Genomic DNA, 24374 nt, shown 5'->3' with positions numbered 1-24374 from the left:
AGCTAACATCTGTTGCCAGTCTGCCTTTTTTTTTCCTCCCCAAAGCCCTAGTAAATAGTTGTACATCCTAGTTGTAAGTGCTTCAATGTGGGATGCCGCCACTGTGTGGCTTGATAAGCGGTGTGTAGGTCTTGCGCCCAGGATCTGACCCGGCAAACCCTGGGCCACCAAAGCAGAGTGCGCGAACTTAACCACTATGCCTCCGGGCCAGCCCCACTTGTATTTATTTACTGACCATCTACACACCTGTTTCTAAGCACCCACATGTGTTCTTGTTCATTTTTCCCATGATTCAGATGTCTGTGGTCCTAGTTTAAATTTTTTTTAATGATTTAACTTATAAAGGCTTGAATATCTTTAAGCCTTTGGCATTTTGTTGTTTTAATAGGTACAGTCTTATCCAATGCCCTTTGTCAACGTCCTGTCTTCTCTGATTTTCACTCCCCATCCAATGAAAACATTGTCACATTTTGAGCAGCTTTTATCTGTAATCGTACAATAGATTCTAACACTTACTATCTCTAATTATATCTCTAATATATCTAAGTAGTTGTATGTAGGTTGGTGAAAGGATAAAGGATTCAAAGAAAAGGAAAATTCCATTTACCCTCCTATAGGTCACTTGAACTTTCACAGAGGCAGAAGTGAAATGCTCGTTCTTCCGTAAGGTGTGGTGCAGAATCCTCATGTCCTGTCTTCTCACATCAGAGCCATTAATTGGAATTATAATAAATCTAATTTTGGGTTAACATTAAAAAACTTTTGTCCTTATTCATGCCAGTTCTGCTCAGTTACAATGAGCTCTGTGACTGGATTTGTTTCCCCTGTCTTAGGAACAGCACAGGACTCATTAGTTTCTAAGGCTGTTTTGCTAAAAAATTTTGATGTTCTCAGTTTTATTTCTATATAAAATAACTTTTAATAAATCTTGTCTTTCATTTCTTGAATAATGTGCTATGAGGTATTGAAATAGTTTGAGTTATACAGATGGGAAAACTGTGTTTTATAAATTACGGCTTTTTCCCCCTAAGTATTCTCTTTCTGCCCTATCAATATCTTAGTAAACCATTTGAAGGTTTGTCAGTGACCTTTCCTTTTCTGTTTTCACTGACCAGATCTGCCTGCCTGCCGCCTGCCTGACATTTTGCTAACATAAATGCTGCCTTCTGTTTCTTCTCTTTCTCTTGAAATGTAGTCGCTGTCAGGGTTGAGTCAAGTGGGCTGTGCTGCTGTCCTGCCTCATCCTTCTGCCTTCACGCCTCTTAAGGTATCCCTTGTTGTAACTCACCAGGAGCTTTGGGGAGGGCGTGGGCAGGGGAGTGGTTACATTTTCCAGTGGGTTGGTCTGACAGCAATCTGAAATGTAGGATTACACGAAGTATACCTAAGCTTATAAAACTATTTGAGTTTAACGTTAATTTCACTTGAAATTTTTTGAAAGTTCTATTACGCCAGAAACATAGAGTTAATTTTTAAAATTGAGATTCTATTTGAAATGTCGTCCTAATTTTCTCATCTAAGATTATTTTTTGTCATGATTAATTATTTTACTTGGGCTAATATTTAATATCAAATTAACTCCATTGTCTAATGTGCATGCAAAATTATTTGGGTCCTAGTCGCCAAAATTGTCACTGCTAAAACCCTCTTACAGTAGAGGTCAGCAAGCTATGGCCCCCAGGACACCTGTTTTTGTAAATAGTTTTATTGGCACACAGCCACTCCCATTTGCTTATGTATCGTCCATAGCTGCTTTTACGCTTAACAGCAGAGTTGGAGTACTAGTTGTGATGGAGATCATATGGCCTGCGAGCCTAAATAAAGAACCTGTGCTAGTTTATTTTTTGAAGGGGTGGTAATTCCATATTTGTTATCATATGATACATAAGAAATGATTAATAATCCTGACTGTCAAGAAGGTGTTCACCTTGTCTGATTTATATGTGTCCTCCTGTGGTTTACATTTATTTCTTCTGTTCTTTCTGGAGTGGCGATTTTCTAGTTAGTTAGCAGTCTTTATGTAAGAATCTTTATATTTGAAAACTATTATGATGCCACCCTTGTCTTCTCTCTAAATACGCTCTGGTTCTTTTACCTGCCTTTCCCAGCTTGTGCATCCTTCTGCACTTTCGCAAGTTCTTTGCCTTTCCGTTTGGCTCCACAGTCCCCAGCTAGAAACACAGCCCTCGTTAGGGCCACCTGGTGCTGAGCACGAACAAGGTTTCTCATCTGTCTTATTCGGAGCATTAGGCTGGCTTTTTCTGTTTTGATATTCATTTTGCTCAGTATCCACTATAATTGTCAGATATTTTAGTTACACTCCTAAATGATAATTAATTTCCATACCTTGTATCCTTTCTTTTCCTAAGTACTTAATTTTGCTTTTGGAACATTTTTACTTCTGTAATTTACTAGAATACTTTCATATTCTTGCATCATGTCCTTCTAAATGCTGACCCCAACTTTATAATATCTGTAAACCTCATTAACCTTCTCTCTGGGCTTTATTGAAGATGCTTCACATACCTAGGTGGCTCCTGAAAAAACGTAATTCTCTTCTATATTAACCCTTTGCCAGCCTTTCTCAGCAAGTTTCCTTACTTGAACAACAACACAGAAAATGATTTGAGGGACTGTTTTCAAAATTCTCTCAAGGAAGGTATGTAACTGCTCCCATTCTAAGAGCAGTTAATTCATTACACTCCATAGATGCCTGAGGGCAGTGGGGCTTATTCTCTCCCAGAATCGTAGTTGAGAAAGGCCAAATCTGAATATGCCGAAAGTGCAGTGAGCTGCCTTTCTGTCTGGCAGACCTGCTGCAGTGTCAAGTGGCTAGTTTAAAATAATTTGTTCTGTATTTTTTGGTATCCTAGTTACTTTACAGCAGGTATACACTGTATTTATGCATGATTTTATTTCTTTTCCTGCTTAACCAGGCATAAAGTTGAGTTCATGTCAGTTTCTGGATTTTGCTCTCCAGTTCTCCAAGAGTTCTCAGATATAGTCAGTGTCCTCAGAACGATTTGAACTTATTTTAGCATCCTGGCATGCAAGTCACTAGATTTATAGTTTCAATAAAAGCACATTTTAAAGGTCATCATTTTACAAGTCCCCTCGATTCTGGCTTTGTTTTTCGTTACACCCAACTGTTTATTATCTTGTGTTCCTGAAGGGTTGCTGCCATTCAGTGTAAGTCATTTCGTGTCTTCCTTCTGATCTAATACAGTTGCCTATTAACTTTGTTTTATTCCTTCATGTGCTTAAATTTCTAGTCTAACTCCAGTGAAGTTTTTTTTTTTAAAGATTGGCACCTGGGCTAACAACTGTTGCCAATCTTCCTTTTTTTTTCCCCCCCAAAGATTGGCACCTGGGCTAACAACTGTGTTGCCAATCTTTTTTTTTTTTTCCTGCTTTATCTCCCCAAACCCCGCCCCCGTACACAGTACACAGTTGTATATCTTAGTTGCACGTCCTTCTAGTTGTGGGATGTGGGATGCCGCCTCACTGTGGTCTGACGAGTGGTGCCATGTCCGCGCCCAGGATCTGAACCCTGGGCCGCCGCAGTGGAGCACGCGAACTTAACCACTCGGCCACAGAGCCGGCCCCCAATGAAGTGTTTTAAGTTTTAAAAAAACATCTTTCCCTTATATCTGCTGCTTAAATTTCTAGTCTAACTCCAATGAAGTTTTTTAAGTTTTAAAAAAATATCTTTCCCCTTTATCTGGAATAATTTCTACTTTTTACGTTTTTCTGTTTGTACCGTTGATCCTTGAACAGGTCTTTGTCTAGCTAATTAGCATTCTCCTTCCTGATATTCTCATATTCCTTGAAAATAGGGATAGTCTTTTGTTTCCTTATAATGAAGCCCAGCTTCTGCCTCATTTAGCAGTTTATTCCTTTTGCTAGTTCCTGTTGCTCTTATTTTAAATTAAATTTGTTAAATTTTCATTTCTTAACATCCTAAACTTAGTTTATTGGCATCTATAAACTTGATGAACATGTTGTCTTCTTCACTAATGGAGATGTAATACATTGCTTCACTCAAGAGTGCAGCTTATTTGTAAGTCTTAATTCTCTGCCTCAGAGTATCAAACCAAGGAATCGTTACCACAAAATTGTCTTCCAAATCAGTCCAAGAATTTTCTCAACAGCATGGCTTCTGCTTATTTATTTATTTTAGCAGTTAAAATTCCCTGTCATCATTAATTTTATCTGACTCAACTCCAACTAGAAATAAAAGATTTCTGAAACTATTGAAACCAAAAGAGAGAAAAAAGTGTGGAAGCAGATGTATGTGTGTGTATGTGTGTGTTTCAAAGTCATTCTCTTAGTTCAGAAATGTGTCTTAGTTATCATCTCCTACGGTTGCAATATATTTAAACTATTGCGTGTAACTAGGTGTCAGGCCCTGGAAATTCGCTGTTGCTCCAGCTTTTCTTGCTTCTGCTCCCCTGCCAAGTCTTCGTCATCTTTAATGCAACCAGCCAACACTTCTTTTTAAATTAGCTTAACCACATTTTCCTTTTTTAGGTAAATTTTATACCAGTTGAGCTAGCTCTTCCTCTGTTTTACAGTTCCTTGGGTCAATGGATTAAAAACATTTTGGACTTAAATACTAGTCTGGAAATACAGCTATCAGTTATCTTTAAATACCTTATTTCCCTTTATCACTTCTTAACACAGTAAATTTTATTCTCCAGAGGAGGGAAAATACTTTAGAAACTATACCAGAAAAAATACTGTCATAAAATAAAATTTTATTCTTGTCTATGTATTTCTCAATAAATTTTCTGCCTTAGAGTGATCATTTTAAGTAGTCATAGGAAAGGCCTATTATATAGTAGGACTATCTTTAGAGACTGTATTACATAAACCTTGTATTCTGCAGAACTAAATAAAAAGTTTGGTCTTAAAAAATATATAAAATTATTTTATTACACCAAATTCTCATTTTAAAACTTAATTTTGAAGGAGAGTTGCATGCTTGTTTTCTTTTATAATCCCAAAGTTACCATAAATGTGGAAAATACCTCTTCTCAAATAATAATTACTGATATATCTTTACTTCTTCACAGAATGATGACAGATCTAATGCTGTGTCAAGCTCATCTACAACAGAAACAGGTAATAGATGCAAAGATACACACATCAAGATTATAATTCCTTACCAGGATTTTCCTAATAAATCTCTTTTTAGATAGCTGTGGCTCCGTTTTCTGAGGTGAGAAATCAGATGCAAAATTGGGAACTTTCTGTATATTTTCCATCTTTTAATTCAGCTGGTTGTTCAGCTACTCAACCATTTCATATAAACAAATGAGCATGAGCTAGCAGGGCTATAGGTTTGCCAGAGACTGTATTCTATTTATTAACATTGTCTTTTTTTTTTTTTTTGAGGAAGATTGGCCCTGAGCTAACGTCTGTGCCCAAATTCCTCTGTCTTATATGTGGGATGCCTGCCACAGCATGACTTGATAAGCAGTGCATAGGTCTGCACCCAGGATCCAAACCTGTGAACCCTGGGCTGCCGACGTGGAGCACGCACACTTAACCACTGCGCCACTGGGCTGGCCCCTCATTCTGTCTTTATTGATATAACAAAAATAACATGACAATTAAAAATACATACAAGCAGCTGTCCTGCTTTCAGGGTTACTTTTCTGTACCGGATTTTGTATTAATAAACAAAATTATCATTTTATATCATTGCCATGTTTAATTTGATTTTTTTCTTTGTTTGCCACTTACTGAAATTTTTTTGTATTCAGTTTTTTTCCACCTCCTTTAATCTTATTTTGCTTTCTCGTGCTGATTTAGTCCATCATCCCCCTGCATATTCTCTCCCTGCTGCTATCCAGAGACACCAGCCCCAGCGCCCGGAAAGCTTCCTCTTCCGAGCAGGCGGCAGGGCAGAACCGAATAAAGGTCGGTGGTAGGGACTAAAACGGGAGGGGGGGGGGGGAGAACGACGACTTTTAATAATGACGTTAACTGTTACATGCTCTTAAACTTCTGCCCTGAGATGTCATCTTAGCAAACGCTTTAAACTCTGCATTCTCTGTGATCTCACTGACGTTAAAGCAGGAGAATCTTGTTTGAACGTATTTGAATTAGAAAGTTTCTTAGTACCACCTAAAAGCAGGTTCTAGTGTTTGAACAAAGAAAATACTTTTTCTGGGCTTTAGAGAATGTTCCTCTTCTCTATAATGAGCTCTTTTTCAGATTTTTCTGTTGCTAAAAGCTGTTTTCTGTGTTCTAACAAAAAAATGAATCAGTCATTTTTTAAAAATCTAAGTAGTAGTCTCAGGTTTTTTACTTAATATGACAAATTTCTACCTGGTCCCCAAAGAAGTTAACTGGAGGTAAAAACAAACACTTCAAGACCAAAATAATGACTTTTAGTATAACTGATAGATGCGTTCGTAGTGAGATTTAAAATCAAATCAGAGCCACACTGCTGGCGGGATTGTAGATTTGAATGGAGACTGTTTATATTAGCTACTAGTGTTGACCATTTGTATGCCCCATGAGTAGCAGTGCTGCTTTCTGAAATGCGTACACATGTATACCAAGAGATAGTGTACAAAAATCTCCATAGCAACATTATTCATAATAGCCCCAAACTGAATGTCCATCAATGAAAGAACGCATAAATAATTGTGGTATATTTGTACAATGGGATACCATATACGCAATGAAAATGAACAAATTAATATACACAACAACATGGATAAATCTTAGAAACGTAATGTTGATCAAAAGAAGCTAGACACAAAAACATACATACATTTATGGTTTCATTTGTAGAAAGTTCTGAAATAGACAGAACTGGTCTGTGGTATTAGAAGTCAGGAAGTACATAGTTAGAACCTGTGGTGTTAGAAGCAATGTTTGGGTACTGATGGCAGAGAGCGTGAGAGGAGCTTCTGGATGTTAGTAATGTTCATTTCTTGAACTGGTTGTGTCCACTTTGTGATGATAATTTTTGAGCTGTTTGCGTAATTTTCTGTATGTTTGTTATTTTTCAATAAAAACATTTTTAAATGGATGTACTTAAACAAACAAAAGTAGTTGAGCCAAATGGGTAATGGACATTTGGTAGTTTTTTATTCTCTTCTCCTTATTATTGTGCATATTTGAAAACTTCCGCAATAACTTTTTTTAAGCGAGTCAGTTGAGAAGTGGAGTGTGCTAGACTGCAAGGAAACTGGGGCAGGAAGCTCTGAGTATTTTACCAGCGCTGGCAATCGCCTTTCTGTCTTACGTATTAATATTTTTTTAGGTCATGCTTCACCCCTTCTTTCATCTCCTGCACCTACCACTGACTCTGCAGATCCCATGATAAGACAGAATTTGAGACAGAGAGAAGAAGAGCTGGAATTCATAGATCAACTGCGAAAAGTGTGTACATTACCTTTGAATTACACTTTTTCAGAGCTACCGCTATAGACCATAGTCCTGCAATCGCTTGTTCATTTGACTTATAATTTTTAATAGAATCAACAAGTACCCATTGTGTGCTGTATTGTCCATTGTATGATGAATGTAAAAGAAATTTTGCTATTAAAGAACTCCTTTTCAACTGTTTACTAAGAAAATAAGATGGGTTATTCTGTAAAGCTCAATCCTGGCCCTATCTACTCATTTAAAATTTTTTTCTGCCATGTATTGTAAAGAATTCGTGTAAGAGTAATAATAATTTATATGTATGTACACATACACATACACATATCACACTTATATGTAGTATTTTATTTTGGAATCGAAAGAGAATCAGTTTTGGGGTTTTTAATCAGAAAATTGTAAATGAATTTCTTTTGTGGTACTTTTTACCACTGTGGCCTGGCTGCCATACATATGTGTTGGATCTCCTTAAGTTATTGACCTAGGACAGAAGGATAAAATAAGGATTTTGGTACTTATTTGCTTTTTATCCTTGATTTCTAATTAAATATATTCCATTGTAACTCCATCATGGTCTATGTGTCAGCCACTCTTTAATTAATCTATTGCACATTTTCCTGTTCTTTCAGCACATTGAGTACCGGTTGAAAGTATCTCTGCCTTGTGATCTGGGAGCAGCCCTAACCGACGGCGTTGTTCTTTGCCATTTGGCCAATCATGTGCGGCCTCGATCTGTCCCGAGCATTCACGTTCCCTCACCAGCTGTAGTAAGTTCCTTATGCTAAAAAAATCTTAGCTATTCATCAGACATTTATTAAGTACAGTGGCAGGCATTGTGCAGAATGCTGGGGATACGAATATGAATAGTCCAGTCCCTGCCTTCCAGGGTCTCACTTCTACTAGAGAAAAAAAATAGGCATATAAGTAATAACTTACAGCAGTGTGATAAATGTTATAAGAGAGGCGTGTAAGAGGGGCTGGCCCCGTGGCCAAGTGGTTAAGTCCGCGCGCTCTGCTGCAGGCAGCTCAGTGTTTCGTCAGTTCGAATCCTGGGCGTGGACATGGCACTGCTCATCAAGCCACGCTGAGGGAGCATCCCACATGCCACAACTAGAAGGACCCACAACTAAGAATATACAGCTATGTACCGGGGGGCTTTGGGGAGAAAAAGGAAAAAAATAAAATCTTTAAAAAAAAAAAAAAGAGAGAGGCGTGTAAGAGGTGTGCTGTGGGAATACAACAAAGGGACCACTTAACTGCCTAGAGGGTGCAAGAAGGCCTGCCCAGAGGAGGCAGATTTGAACTAATTCTTAAAGTGTGAGTAGGAATTTGCCAGCACTACGGAGGGAGAGGAGTATTCCTGGGTTCAAAGGATAAGGAAGCTCTTGGGAAGATCATGACATATTCAAGGAATTCTTAGGTTGTTCAGAATAGATCCTGCACAAGTGCAGGTGCAGATGGCAGGGGACGTAGTTAGAGAGGCAAGCCAGGGGCCAGTGAGACAAAGGCCTCATGTAGCATGTCAGGGAGTTAGAAGTTTATCACAGTGTAGACACTGAGGAAACACTGAGAGAATCTCAGGGGAAGCATATGATTATAATTGCAGTTTAGAATGGTGAATCGATTTCAAGGGTGGAGTTGACATGATCTGGTGACCAGCCTCAGGTGGCAAATGAGGGAGAAGATGCATTCAGGATGACTGGCAGGTTTTCTTTAGACTGCTTGTTGGATCTGGACGATCAGGATAGCAACCCACAAAAAAAAGAGCAAGCTTTGGATTGACACACTCTTTTGTTTTTTCCTTCAAATGTTTATTATGAAAATTTTCAAACCTTCAGAAAAATTGAAAGAAGCAGCTTCCACCTAGATCGGACATTTATCTCATTTTGCATTTTGCTCTGCCTGTAATTTGTGTGTGTGTGTGTGTATTTTAATTGCACCATTTAGAAGTTGTAAATATCGGGAGCCGGCCCGGTAGCACAGCGGTAAGTGCGCTCATTCTGCTTCGGTAGCCTAGGATTTGCCAGTTCAGATCCCAGGTGCAGACATGGCACCACTTGTCAAGCCATGCTGTGGCAGGCGTCCCACGTATAAGGTAGAGGAAGATGGGCACGAATGTTAGCTCAGGGCCAATCTTCCTCAGCAAAAAGAGGAGGATTGGCAGCAGTTAGCTCAGTGCTAATATTCCTCAAAAAAATAAATAAATAAATAAAAAATGAAAGTTGTAAATGTCATAACATTTTACCCCCTAAATACTTCAGAGAATTGTCCTAGGCCACCTTGCTCTTCTCCATAGGCCGTAGCCAATGACTGACTGATATGGGAACTGAGCTCTCCTGCCTCAAGGTGGGAGTGTGACGTGATTCATACTCCACTGCTCCCTGTGGAATCAGGCTGAAACTGAGAAGGGGACAGCTATAAACCATTAGCAGCCTGCGGGAGTCAGGGTAGGAGGTGAGGATGGATGCAGAGCCTGGGTAAAGGGACGCTAGGTGAGGCACCAGTACTTGAATCTATAAATTATATTCACATTTCCCCAGTTGTTCCAAGAATATCTTTCATAGCCACTCCCTCCTCTCCCCTCCCCAGTACACACACACACAGGATCTCATCAAGGTTCCCACAGTAGATTTGATTGTTGAGACACCCTCTTTTGATGATTCTGAATGGATACTGTGCATTTGTAACATGCTTAATGGTGTCTCACCTTTTCAAAAGGTTTAACTTCATCTCGTTTTCTGGTCATTTGCTGTTATTTAGCAGGCACTTCCTGATAGAAATTCCTTACTCGGTTGCAGTCGTATCTAGGCCTATCGATGTCACTTCCGGACATTCATCTTGCTACTTCTCCAGATGGAAATTGTTTATCCCTCCCAAGGGCCTTGTATTCTTCCATTTATGAAAGCTACTTTGTTGCCGAAGTCCCAAGAGGCTGAGATGGCCCTTTCCCTCTAGCACATCCAGAAATAGAATCATGCATCTGCTTCTAAGAAAAATAGCCACTTTTTATTTAGGGACATTAGAAAACAGGCATTCAGTTCTGTGTGGAAAAGGCAGAGAGGAGCAGTAGCTCTACCAATGTCAACTCTGCTCCCAAAGACTTGAAAGTCTTGGTTTTGGTCCAGAGATGTGACTAAGAGAACAGGAATTGACGTGCTTTTTGGCACCGCCAGCAGGGGAAGGGTTTATTCATACTTTGCGTTCTTCCCAGTTTCTGTCAAACGAGTTAACCAAAAAAAAATTTTTTAATAATAAAACAAAAGGACAAATCTCATTCTTCATTTCCAGGGAAAATACTTAGGAAGTAGCAAGGAGCTAATGTAGAAAGTGGAATTTGAGAGTAAAGGTGACTAAGGTTCTTTACCTCCATCACCAGAACACAGTGCCTTCCACTTAAGAGTGTAAAATACGTATAGGAAAAGAAAACTGTTTTATAAATATTTAACTCATAGAGAAATAAAACACATGGACCTTCTCATCAGTCAAAGAAATATGAGAATAACATGAGATTAGAGCATTTAAAACTTTCTAGCAAAACCAGCAACAAAACTTACTCATGTTTGAGTACCTGTCCATTGCCAGGCATTCTGCCAGGGACAAAAGGTACAGAGATGAATTACAAGTGATCTGTTATTTCAAGAACATTAATTCCTCTTTAGAAAAAAGTGATAAAGTACGAGGCCAGCCCGGTGGCTCAGTGGTTCAGTTTGCGTGCTCCGCTTTGGTGGCCCGGGGTTTGCAGGTTCAGATCCCAAGTGCGGACCTACACACCACTTATCAAGCCATGCTGTGGTGTCCCACGTATAAAGTAGAGGAAGATGGCACAGATGTTAGCTCAGGGACAATCTTCCTCACCAAAATTAATTAATTAATTAATTAATTAATTAAAATTAAAAAGGTCTTTCATGAAATAGTACCCTTGACATTTAAAAGCAAGTAGGACTATTAAACACAATTTTTTAAGAAGGGATCGTTTTGGTTAATAAACTGTAAAGTTAAGAAGAAACTTGTAAATATGTAATTTTATAACATTAGGGGGTGAAAAAATGGACTTTGAATCAGCCAGATGAAAATTGTCTAGTATTTTAATTAAAAGCAAAACAAAGAAAAACCTTACTTTCAAATTGTGATGATTATCATTAATAAGTCAATATTGCCTTAATGAGGGTTTCTATTATAGTACTAGATTTCAGTGTAAATATTTACATCTATTTTCCTTCATATGAATTGCCCTCCTTCATATTAGACTATTTCTTCCCATATTTTGTTCTTCTGACCATACAGAGAGCTTTGTAACCTATTTTCTTAGAGTTTTTTTTGTGATGAGGATGTAAAATTAAAGCTAAATGCAAGTAAAAAACATAGCAGCTTCTTTGGGGCTACGTTAATGCGTGGTGATTTATTGTAATGCTTTGAGAACTGGCTAATCACTCTGAGTGTAACTTAATAAACACTTTGATGTATTGTATGAACCATGGTTTCTTTCCCCCAATTCAAAAAATGACCTCATTATAAAAGGGAGGTCTTATGTCCAGGCATTTTAAAAGAAACACTAAGGCATGCGTGTTTCCAACCATTAGGTTATAATTCATCTTTTTTTGTTACTGTGAGAGAATTGATGATAAATTGCTGTTTGGCTGGTCAGTAGGCATAGGTGTTAAGTAGTACAGGTCACGTTGTTAGAAGTGCACTATTGAATCACATCAAAAATCATTACAGATACTGTGATGTGACCACTCACTGGATGAACCATATCACCAAGGAAGATGACTTGAAAAAAATTCTAAATCATTTCAAATTCCAGAATAGTGAAATTGCTTATTTCTCCTTCCTTTCAGTATAGATTATGCTCTTGTCGAAATTACTTTCTTCCTGCAAACCTGCATGAGATTTCAATCAGATCAGGCTGTACATTATAGAAATAGAACAGACTCTACATGGCTATCCAACACCATGCGTTATATCATCTGAAGCTCTGGAAAAGCTTCTGGGGATAGCAGGTTCCTATGGGATTTGACTTAAGGCAAAGTCCTGAGTCTTTCTGCACTCCACAGTGACAGGGAGTCTACACCCTGGCCCTGTGACTAGCCGTTCCACTGGACATGTACAGAACAGGGATTTGTAGCCAGGATTCATGCATTCCTAGGGCTTCCAGGGCTCCATGAACTCCCTACAATTGTGTGCATGTGTGTTCTTCTCAAGAGTAGATTCACAGCTTTCATCAGACTCTAAGAAGGAGTTGTCTCAGTTGTGAAACACTGACCTACATCCCTGGAATTTAGATACTTGCTAAAGGAAGGAATAGCCGGCGAGAGACATGATGGTTCCCCTCTCCCCTTCCCCTTCATCAATCAGAAATCTCTCAGCAGAGGAAATCTCAAAGGGAGTTTTCTTTTCTTCTCCACCCCACCCCCCGTAGACACCTTTTAAGTCTTAGGGTGCTAGTAGTCTTCACAGAGATAATGCCGACTGAGACCCTATGATCATTATTCTGAGCTTTCTTTTCTTTTTGTCTGAGATGGTGGTGATGCCTGGACGGGTTTTTAACTTAGCAACATGAACTCTATCTTTCGTTCGTTTCTTTTGCACAGAAACACAGTTGTTTTTCTGACTCTGCAGTCAGACCTCCTTCACTCTGCCCTCCCATAGATGTTGGCATCTGAATGATAGAGTTTCAGAAGTTTAGGGATCCTTCTTTTGCACAGGTCTAAATGTCCACATCCCTTTCTTTTGCTAGAGTCTTATCCATAATATCCCATTATTTCTACTTCCATTTCTACAATCAGAAAGAGAAACCGGTCTGTGGAGAAAGAATTTCTAGCCAATGAAAAATTTCTTCTAAGTGAAAAGCAGTTGTCCTGTGTTTTATTTGCCCACTTTTCTTAAAGTTAAGCCCTTATCCCAGTAGCTTTCACCACAGTGACTTTTCTCTTGTGCCTCAGCTCACCTTACCTCTCTCTGAACTAGCCAGGAGTTGAGAAGACCACAGCATCACTTGTCCAGTGAACACCCTGCTCTTTCGCAGGTAAACAGTGAAAGAGAGAGTCCCGCTCAGGTGTGAATTAGCCAGTGTGAACCCCAGGATGGTTTTTCTCCTTCTGTTAAGTAGATCACAAGTCTCCTATTTATGTTTCACTTTTTTTTTTTTTTTAACTTTTTTTACCTCAGGTATAGAACTTCACATAGGCAAGAAATGGTGCTCTCCATAGAAAAGTAATTGCTGTCTTCCTTCTGGACCTTTTTGAAAGTTTTCCAGTTTGAAATTTTAAAATAATCTTTACTCACCTTCCATCCCACTTGTTGCCTTTTTATCTTTCATGATAAAGCCAGTCCTGTTCGCTGCTACCCTTCTCAGGCCAAGATTATAGTACCTTCAACCACTGTTCTGTATTTATCGTGTTTACCCTCTTCTTGTGACAGAGTATTATGTTCCATCTTTGAAGTGAAACCTTTTTTTTTTTTGTAGAGATGGTACAGGCGTCCATCTGCTGACTTTTGTAAAAACTCTAGGTCAGATTCCCTGCAAATGTTTAGCTTCCATGCCTGATGCTTAAACGTTGGGAACCAGCTGATGAATTTGAACAGTTGAGTTTGTTAATCATTCTGGGAAATGGGATTCCTATTTCTTTCTTACATTATAACCCATGATAAGCCACTGGGCAAAAAATTTATCACAACTTCAGGTCATGTGATGCAACTTGATGTTTCTAGTCATTAGAGATCTTTTCAGAAAAACAAGCTCACTAGTTAGTAATCAGGGAAATTTCCTATGGGAAATTTTCATCCTTTGGAAAAAAGATTTTTTTAATCCAATCTTTTAAAATTCAAATGTTTAAAAAAATTAAATATTACCATTGAATAGAGACATGATGCATCTGTAGCATAATTATGAACAATGGCTATTGATTTTTTTTAAATTGTCTTCTTTAAAAAGGACTAAAAGGAAATGAGCCAAAGTGTTAGTTGTGATTATATTTGAATGACAGAGCTATGGGTAATTAATTTTCTTTATTCCTCCAAATTTTCTTTAGTGTCTGTTGTTTTAAAATGGAAAAAGATTAAATAACTACCCCTCTGAAATTTCTCTACTTAGCACTTGCCTTACAAAAATCAAAGCCAAATGTCTGAAGTAGAGGGTGGCAGACTGCAGTCCCCAGGCCAGCACCTATTTTGTAAGTGGTTTTATTGGAACACAGGCACCCTTATTTGTTTATGTATTTTCTGTGGTTGCGTTTAAGCTCTCAGCAGAATTGAGCACCGTATGGCCCTCAAGCCTAACATTTTTATTATCTGATTCTTTAAGAAAAAGTTTATTGACCCTCAGGTCTAGAGCATTGAGTCTATGAAGCAATTGGCAAGAGTATTTTTAAAGTTCGCAAGTTTTTTAAAACTTTGCTAGTAACACCATATTTTCCTTCGTTTGCAGCCTAAATTAACAATGGCAAAATGCAGGCGAAATGTGGAGAATTTCCTAGAAGCTTGCAGAAAAATTGGTGTACCTCAGGTAATAAAATTTTTTTATGTTGCGTAAATAGATTTGGGTATTATTTTCCTAAAATCTTTCAGAAATGCAAGAATCTAAGATCTTCCAGGACTGGCTCTGCACTAAGTTGATAATTACTAACATGATTTTGTGTTACTCGAGTCAATCAGTATACTTTTGAGCAGTTTTCCGTAATTATTTCCAAGGACCAACCAAAGAAATCATACGCATAAATTTAAATATGTTGCAATAAGTAATTCATGCCAAGTAATCAAAAATAGTTATTCTGATATTTTTGTAAACATCCCCACTTACTGTTTGACTGATACACAACTTCATATACAACAGTCTATGCTTCAAAATAAGTGCATCTCAGATTGAGGGTGCTTCATTTGGCTTCAGCTTTTTAACACTTGCTTTAATACTTTCTAAAAACGTTTATTTTGAAATAATTTTAGACTTAGAGAAACGTTGCAAAAATAGCAGAAGAGTTAACTGTGTACACTTCAACTGGATTCCTCTCCTGTTAACATCTAACAAACAGCACATCACCCAAACTAACAAACCCTGGAACAATGCTGTTCACTGAATTACAGACTCTTCACATTTCCGCAGTTCTTCCACTGAGCTCTGATGCTTTGGAATTTAGCACACAAGAGCCCATTTCGAGGTACTTGTCCTCTTACTGAGATTTATTGCCTCCAAGCTCCTCAGTTATGACTTTATTGCCCTTTAATAGTACAAATAGTTAAACTTTATTTATAGATGTGATTAAGGGACATGAACTTGATACACTTTTTATTCAATTACCCTTTTAAAAAACAATTATGTTAAACAAACTAACCGTGGTACTCTTAAAAGATACTACATTTAATGATATGATGTATACATAAATTTAAAGAAATAACTTGGTGCCATTTAATACTTTTTTCATTAACTACAACCATTACAGTTCTTGTCATCATACTTTTATCCAACCTTTAAGGAGAAAAACATGACACTTTTCTCTCACCTTCTTAATTAGCTGTCAGAAACCCAGGATTGGCCCCTGGACTTAACAACTCTACTGTTTCTCTCAAAGTTAAGCCCTTGTCCCAACAGCTTTCATGACAATGATGCTCCCTTTACCCTGTTCCCCATTCCTCTCTTAACTGAGTTGAGAGGTCACAGCCTCACGTGTCCGATGAGCAACCTTCTCTTTCAGCTCTTTCCCACGTTGCAAAGTAGAAGAGAAAGAGCCTGGCTCACAGAGCATCTGCATTAGCCAGCGTGAATTCCCTTGATTGTTTTTCTCCTTTTAATAAGTAGATTGTGATTCTATTATTTATTTTTCACTTTTCTCTTTTGCTTTTTTTTCCTTTTCTCCCAAAGTCCCCTGGTACATAGTTGTATATTTTTAGATGTGGGTCCTTCTAGTTGTGGCATGTGTGATACCACCTCAGCATGGCTTGATGAGTGGTGCCATGTCCACACCCAGGATTTGAACTGGCAAAACCCTGGGCCACCAAAGCGGAGCGTGCCAACCTAACCACTCAGCCATGGGCCGGCCCCCGTGCATTTTTTTTTAAGCTGAGTTATAAAAGAACTGAAATTTATATTCAGTGCTAGTTAGCAAGGACCTTTTTTGTTTCTTTGAACAAATTCAAAGTAAATTTTTCATTTTTATATCATTGTTTTTTGAAGGTTTATCATCTCTTTTAGAACACACCAGTTTTAAACCTATTAAGAGAGCATTAATCAGATTTCTAAACAAATAGCCTGCATTTCTCCATATTAACAAGCAAGTTCTAATATTCATATGTACATGTTAGCATTCAGTGCTTCCCTCCTGCCTCCTGAGATGTTCCCACCTGATCATCACATTAACCAGCATGCCCAGCCCCTGCCCAGTTCCACACCACAGTGTCTTAGGACAAGGGACAAGAGAGTGGGCTGTGGGTTGGTGCGGGGAACAGGAACCAGAGGAAAGAAACGAGCCATTAAAAGAGGCGCTGTGTGCCTGAAAGAAGGGTGCCGAGACGGCCCCACAGAGCAGGACAGGCTGGCACACGCAGCCTCCGTCGGGCTGTTAAAAGTACTCTTTACCAGCGTCTGCAATCATTGTACCTGTACTCTCGGCTTTGCAGAGCCATCGTCTGTCTCGGACTTAAAGTCCATACACTGAGATTCTTTCAGAATGTACCTGCCGTCAGTCAGCAAAATACAAAAACAGCATGCCTTAAAGCATGCACTTAATTCAACATTTGCCAAGCAGTAGTTAACAGTGTTTATTGTGGGCCAGCCTGCCCTGTTCCTACCAGAGTGTAGGAAAAAATACAATTTTAAAAGCCTAGGTATTTTTCCAGGGTGGTTAGCCTGGGCTTCTTGACACGTGCTCCCTCCCGCTCCCTCTCCCCACCAGAAGGAGGAAATGGACACTCCACGTAGGCCACCTCTTCCTCCTCCACTTCTGCCTTCCACCCCAGTCTCTATCACCACCACCACCACCACTGTTAGACGCTTCCTCTTAGGCTGCTCCTTCTGCAAAAAATTAGTCAGTTGCCGAAAACAAAGTGAAGGAAAATGAATAAATATGAACTCATAGGTTTAAACGCACATTTTCAGGTCCCTCTGCCGGAGGAGGAAAGAAGCAGCCTGATCCCCTTTTCTCCCTTGTCCTCCCTGCTTTCCCGAAACACCCCACTGGCTCTGCTTGACTTTAAACGAAAGCAGGAGTGATAATGATCACTTTTGAAAATGTATAACATAGAATCTGACATCTTTCAATATTAAGTTTTATGTCCAGAGACTATCTATAAAGGCAAACACTTTCCCTTCTCAGTATTCTCACTTTTTCAAGTGTTTACAAGTTAAATTATGAATGAAACACTAACGAATAAGGTGACACTAAAGAATAAGGTGAATAAGGTTAAAAACCTCTGATAAGGTTGGGCATATGGGTATTCTCTTTATTATTATGCTTTTATTAAATGTTACACTCAAAAAAACTATAATGACAAAAATTTCTATTTGAGTCCAATATCTTATGTGCCAGAGTCATTATATGTTATGTACTAAAGAATATTTTGCTGTTTTGAAGTCCAAGAATGTTTTGTTTCTTTAATTTCTGGAACTGGAGTGTTGGATGTTCTCTAAGGCCCCTCACAGCTGTGGGTTCATTCTCTGCATGTTAGTGAACTGGACTTGATTCAGACGGGCTGGACCTGAGTTTTAGAGGCAAACCAGTCATTCCGTGCCCCCACTTCCAGCTGGTACATTGCCCCTGGTTATTAGGCTTTCCTTATTCTTTGACCCTTCTTGATTTACCTGGCTTTCTCTGAAAATGTCTGTCTCCTCAACCTGCCCCAGGTTTTGTCCCTGCCTTCTGACCTGTCTTCTTTTGCTAATAGGGAAGAAATGAGAGTTAAGGAAGAGATTGCCTCCCACAGACCTCGCCATTCTCGGGCCTCACACAGTCCTAGGCCGGCACCCAGTTCTGTTCATTGTGTCCCGAATGTTCATGCTAGTCACCAACAAGCCAATTTCATTCTGCTATTTAGTAGGAAAATCAAGCATAGCACATAGAGGACTTTGTAGTTTTTTGTTTTTGAGCATTTTATTTTCATTCAGCAAAGTGAAAAATGTTACAGGATGTGTTTCTTTGAATATGACTGAGATGATCATACTGAATTCTGTACTCAAATCTGTGTTTCTGACCCACTGACTCTGTTTTTCTGTTTTCCTTTGCTGCTCACACTTTGGACAGGACAGTCTTTGTTCCCCTTCTGACATCCTTCAGCTAAACCTCAGCGTTAAAAGAACTGTTGAAACACTACTTTCTCTTGGGGCACACTCAGAAGAATCCAGTTTTGTCTCTCTGTCTATCCAGCTTTTGGGTTTTGTGGCATTTTATTGTACTTTAATGTTAACTCTCTGTATGCTTTATTACTGGATCTTTCCCCTCTAGCTGAAAGATCGCATTCCGTGATTTTCCACCTCATCCCTGTGCTTGGTAAAGGAGGTTTGTTTCTCGTTCAGAAGTATTGACATATGTGCTTTTTTTTCCTGACCATCAAAGAACTAACCGATAAAGTAGATAAATCCTTTCCTCATATGTCCACATGAGGAGCCCATCACATTAGTAAGCATTTATGATTGCTAAACAAAGAGTAAAGACCAGCATTTTTTCTCCTGGCCACTCGTCCACTCTCCTGGCCTGTGGCCTTGTTTCTCTTATCGTAAGAAACACTGAAGCATTTCTATTAATACAATCCTGAGCCTCTTCTTAGAATATGACGTAGAACTTTATTTCCAAGTGACATAATAAAATTCCCATCTGACCATTTTTCCATGCCTCAACACAATTCATGTGTTGAAATTGCGAGAAGTGTTACAACTGGGAGTTGTGGCACCTTTTCAACAGTTGCTCATAAGGAAAATAGTTGTGCCCTTTCTGTTTTGAGGGCACCTGGTCACTTAGAGCTCTGCACTGAGCTGTGCCCTGAGATCCTGAGATGGAGGCGCAGGTGCATCTGAGCATTTGTTCTCTGGACACCTGGAAGGCACTGGCCATTGAATTTTGATAATTTCAGTTTGATCAGAACGTTCGGTCTGCAGATCTTGTAGGTTCACTGGAGTGCTCTTCTGAGCCCAGTGTGTACACAGGAAATAGAACACAGCAAGCACGTGGTCTGGGGCTGGCCCTTCAGGAGGAGGCACCTGGCCGGACTTACTGGCTGTTATCTTTAACTGAGCTTCCCTTCTAGGATCCTCTTCAGAATTTAAAATTGGAATTTACATAATTTCCAGTGTATTTGAACCATCTCAATAGGTGAACTTGTATTTTATAGGTGTTCAGGAGATTATACTTGAACAGTAGCAGGGAAAGTATTAGTCAGCTGTCTCTGTACCCAAGGCAGTCAATCTTATCCCTTTCAGAATGCTTAGTGTATTAGCTTCTGGCCCGAATGCCTGAAACTACTTTATCGTTGCACTCAGATTCTAGATCTCATAAACAGTGTCTGAACAGTCAGGAATCTCCTGAACTCTGTTAACAAAATTGGACAGCTGAATGCAAGTACAAAGGGACATTGCAGGGAACATCGTAACATCCTGTGGTAGAGTCAGCCTGGGGGTCTGATGGCGTTGATTTTCTTCCATATTAAATGGGATACTTATTTAACACATTACAAAAACTGTTTACTGTTAATGCTGAAACATTGAACACTGTGTTGAACACTTCCGTTTTCTACTGTAGTGGTGCCTTCCAGAGTTTGGGGCCTTTTGGTTTGTCTTGTTTTTAAGACGTCTCTGAGTCAGAGATCATTCCGTTTTGTGGAGTTTTGTCCCTTTAAAAAAAAAAAACACCTGATAAAAAACACATGATGTCGTGTGTGCTTGTGGGGAGTGATTGCGATTCTCCTCAGAACACACAGTGCTCCCTCTAGGCCAACTGGAAGGAACTGTGCGTCTGGAGAGCGTTAGCGTCTGAGGAATGTCTGAGGCTCTGAGGGAATGTCTCAACCACGGGCTGCACAGGGCGCGGGGCATCGGCCCCGGGGAACAGCTCCCTCCCAAGAGCGGAAGCCCTGCAGGTTCATTTTAAGTAGTTCATCTGTACTTGCAGGCCACTCAAAGTATTTCTACAAAGTTGCTAGTTTTATAAGATCAAAAGATTGCAGTTACCTTGTTTATCAAGTATTAAAAAGTAAGTAAGAAGCACAAGTACTAATAACTGCTCAAAATAAATACTTGTTATATTTTTTACTGCAACCGGTTTTGTAAAACTTCCTAATGAGATAGTAAGTGCTAATGAAAAGCTAAGAAAAATCCAGTTGTCTTCTTTAGTAAATGTGTATGGTCTCTTTTTTTAGTGGAACCAGAATTCCACTTTCTGTCCTTTGTGAGAGCAATCTCTTTTCTTTCTGAATATTTAGTCTTAAAAATCATTGATAGGTGTTATTCTTAAGATGCCTTTTTCTCTTACAAGAAAGGACTAACCAAACAAATTAATGAGGCAAACAAGATAGAAGTATTTAATTCCCTTAAGCAAACAAGTAAACACTTTTCAAATACATAGTAATTAAGATGTTCCTAATTGGTAAACAATAATGTACACCTGAAATTACACAATGTTATAAACCATTCTAATGCCAATAAAATGACTTAAAAAAAAATGTTCCTGACTAAACTCATATTATAGTTGTCTGGCATAATTTAATCCATTAAATACCAGGATAATACTACTTTACTTTTTCAAATACAATTTCTTTTTTTTTAATTCTGTAATTCAGATTTTTAACTAATTCAGATTGGCCCTTCCATGAATTACCCAAAGTAGGGGAAAGTTTCTCAAATATATCTAAATCTCAAGGGTACACTTCCATTTCTTCCTGTGAGCCCTGCCTGGTATGAGAGCCCTGATTTTCAGTCAGGATCATAATGCAGATAGTGGAGGAAGGGCAGGAAGCCATCTTGCATTCCTACTGTATGTAAATTTCCAAAGCACTTTTCTCCTGCAATGTTGTATCTTTCAGGCTTGAGCCGTCTGATAACTTGGAACTGCTTTTCTGTTTCTACCTGCCTCATTTACTGATCTGCATTGCTCTTTTATTTACCAGGAATGAAGGATGTTGCCTTCACTCCATAGTATTCTGTTTATCCTCTGTTGTATGTATAAGTGTATGTAATGTGTCCATTTTTTAATTTACAAAATTATCTGTATGTATTTTAGTTATATTAATAAAGTGACAGTGAGTGTCAGAGACCATCTCTGTGTAACTCCTATTAACAAAGGCCAGTTTCCCAGGTACTGACTTTGCACATCTCAGTTTGTCATTATGAGGGAGAGAAGAGATGCTTGTTTTTCCTTTTCAGTTCTGTGATGTTCATCCTGTTTTCTTTTTTGTTTGTTTCTATGTTACGTTGTCCCATTTCAGGAGCAATTATGTTTGCCTCTCCACATTTTAGAAGAGAAAGGTTTGAGCCAGGTTGCAGTGACGGTCCAGGCTCTCCTGGAACTGGCCCCACCCAAGCAGCAGCAGCACCAGTTATCTGCTGTGTAAGGACTCCAGCACCTTGGGTGCTGGCCTGGCCAGAACGGAACAGGACACCGTGATTGCTGCTGCCAGCCGTCTGCTTAAACAAAGCTCTTAAGTGTTCTTAAAAGGGACTGTTTCCATGATTCCTAACAGGAATATTTTGCTTCATTTCTCCATTTTAGGGGAGGTTATATCCGTTTTCATTGAATTGTTTATGAAGACATGGTTGGTTTTCACAAATGAAACTTAATTCTGTCATTACTAAGAACTCAGCACTGAAGCCTAAACTGGCTGTGCTTTCCGCGAGAGCAGGCTTGTTTCACATATCAGAAAGAATGTCTTCTCAGAAGGATGTTTAGCTCTCGTGAAGGCACAGACATGCTATTACCTTTACCTGTTTCCAAGACCTCTAGAGTCCACTGGTTTCTCAACTTGGTTATTCATTAGAATCTCCTGGAGCGTTTGTTAAAATACAGAGTCTCGTTCATTAGGTCTAGAGTGAGGCCCGGGTATCTGCATTTTCAACAGACACTGCAGGTGTTTCATGTCGTGGAGACCACTGATCCCAGCTGGATATTTGTATGATTTGGGGGAGTAATGACTCCACTGTGTTTTTCAGCCACCTTTATAATCAAAAGCTATAGTAATACAACTTGGACTGTTCTGGCCAAGACAAAACAAAAATAACATAGAACTGGATTTTTTGGACAAAAAAACTTTTGTTTAAGGCAAAACAAAAAATAATGTAGAAGGCCCACATTTTGCATAGTAAAACAATGAAACACATAGATTTGTATTTAAGGCCAGTGTCCTAGGCTTTCCCCCAGCTCCAGCCCGCCTCCACTTAGAGGATGGTTCCGTCATCCTGCTGTTATCTCAGCGTTACAAGCAGGCACTCTACACACAGGTTCCAGATCCTTCGGCTGGTAGCAGGCACTCCTCAGTGTCGTTTACAGTGACTTCACTGAGCACCCCCTGCCCCACGCTGCTCCCAGGATGCCTGGACCTGTGGATGCCTGCCAGTTACAGCAGATATACTTCCAGCCCCAACTGCTGGAAGATTATGAACACAAAGCAAAAGGAATACGGGAAAAGCCAAGTTTCTTCTATTTCTATCAGGTACCTGCCGATTTCTGTGACTGAATTAAAGTCCTTGTGGCATCTTAGAAACAGCTCTGTCTTGACACAGCCCAGCGGCTCCACCACTAGTGCCTTCTTGACTCAGTCGTGCGTGCAGTAAAAGGGCCTGAGGGTGCTCAGCACACAGCCTGGGGCCTTTATTCAAGTTTGAGCCTCCTGGGTCTTTCTTCCCCTGTCTTTTGAACCCCTTTGAGTTGTCAGTGAATCTGCTGATACTCACTGCCTTTGTAAACCAAGTAAATTAGAGTAAGTGAAGATACTAGTTATCTAGGTTTTTTCTGTTGTTAACTGTTCTGGATTTTCTTTACCAATGCATTCATTTGAACATGTTCTCTCTCTTTTTATCATGTAAATGCATCTAATAGTAACTTTGGATAAAATCATGTTGAGTATCTGGTCAAAATATTGTTTTCTCCTGTTCTCACAGGGTAGCAAGTTCATCAGAACACTACCACTTGTCCAAGTTTAAAATTTTAATACATTGAGCTCAAAGCCTAATCCTTCAGGGTCCTCACAGAACAACAGGAACATGTCTTTTAAGTACTTAGATCCAGAACCCGTTATACTTCAGTTCCAAACAGACCCATCATGTTTAGAATGTAGCTGTGTGTGTTTTTAAACTATAGGTGTTTTTCCTTCTAGTCAACATTAAACCTCAGTACAATCTCCAAATTCTAGAGAGCCATTTGAAGTGAAACTCAGCAAAGGACAGGACTGTTTGTCACATATTATGCAAGGAGCAATCCCAGAAGACACTTAATACAACATGTGGAACATTTGCAACTAATTTTCTCATAGAAATAAATGGAAATTTCAACTTCCGTCAGATTTTACACATAGCATGAAACCTTATTAATGTATTTTTATCAAACTAATTCAAATTTATATTTGAATTGTTAGAAAAAATTTGTGTACAGTTTTGGTTGGTAAAGAAAATTATCAAATATATTGAATTTCTTTTTGCTGTTAAGATGCGAAAACAAATCATGATGGTTTTATTGGAAAATTTTTGTATTCAGTGTTTTGTATGTATCTGTTTTTTTTTTAACTGGAAAGAAAGTTTAACATGTAGCCTTGCTGGACTCCAGTGTAAGATGAAGCGGACTGTGTAACAGTTCCACCTGACCGGTTATGAGCTTCCTGCTGAAGCCCCGACCTTCCCAGTGCTGGAGTGTGAACGAAGAAAAGGCTATGTGCCCACCCATCCGGGACCCCTCCAGCCCGCAGAGATCTTAATAAAGTCCGCAGGTCCCGGGCCTTCCCACTCAGACACACTCAGCACTCTGGAGACGGCCCGTGGGAGGAGGGGCCTGTGGCTTTGGCTAGAA

The 24374-nt window shown here is 39.2% G+C and overlaps 1 protein-coding gene across 16 annotated transcripts in view; it reads left to right on the top strand.

Moving 5' to 3' along the window:
• Nucleotides 1–24105, top strand: part of LRCH3 (leucine rich repeats and calponin homology domain containing 3) — a 99196-nt gene extending 75091 nt beyond the window's left edge. For 3 of the 16 annotated variants that reach the window (XM_070509029.1, XM_070509035.1, XM_070509032.1), the window contains 7 exons: nt 1196–1267; nt 5076–5124; nt 5818–5925; nt 7283–7401; nt 8034–8171; nt 14831–14908; nt 21805–24105. In XM_070509029.1, coding sequence (XP_070365130.1) covers nt 1196–1267; nt 5076–5124; nt 5818–5925; nt 7283–7401; nt 8034–8171; nt 14831–14908; nt 21805–21930 — 690 coding nt within the window. In that variant the 3' untranslated portion in view covers nt 21931–24105. Of the gene's footprint in view, nt 1–1195; nt 1268–5075; nt 5125–5401; nt 5702–5817; nt 5926–7282; nt 7402–8033; nt 8172–14830; nt 14909–18632; nt 21631–21804 lie in introns of those variants that run through there. The other 13 variants (XM_070509039.1, XM_070509030.1, XM_070509026.1 and 10 more) reach the window with 7 other exon arrangements.
• Nucleotides 24106–24374: the final 269 nt, after the last annotated feature.

Source organism: Equus asinus, chromosome 5, assembly GCF_041296235.1.
Source record: "Equus asinus isolate D_3611 breed Donkey chromosome 5, EquAss-T2T_v2, whole genome shotgun sequence".
In the NCBI taxonomy this organism is placed as follows: Eukaryota; Metazoa; Chordata; class Mammalia; order Perissodactyla; family Equidae; genus Equus; species Equus asinus.
The sequence above is the reverse complement of the archived record's forward strand: the minus strand, read 5'-3'. Positions and strand labels throughout refer to the sequence as shown.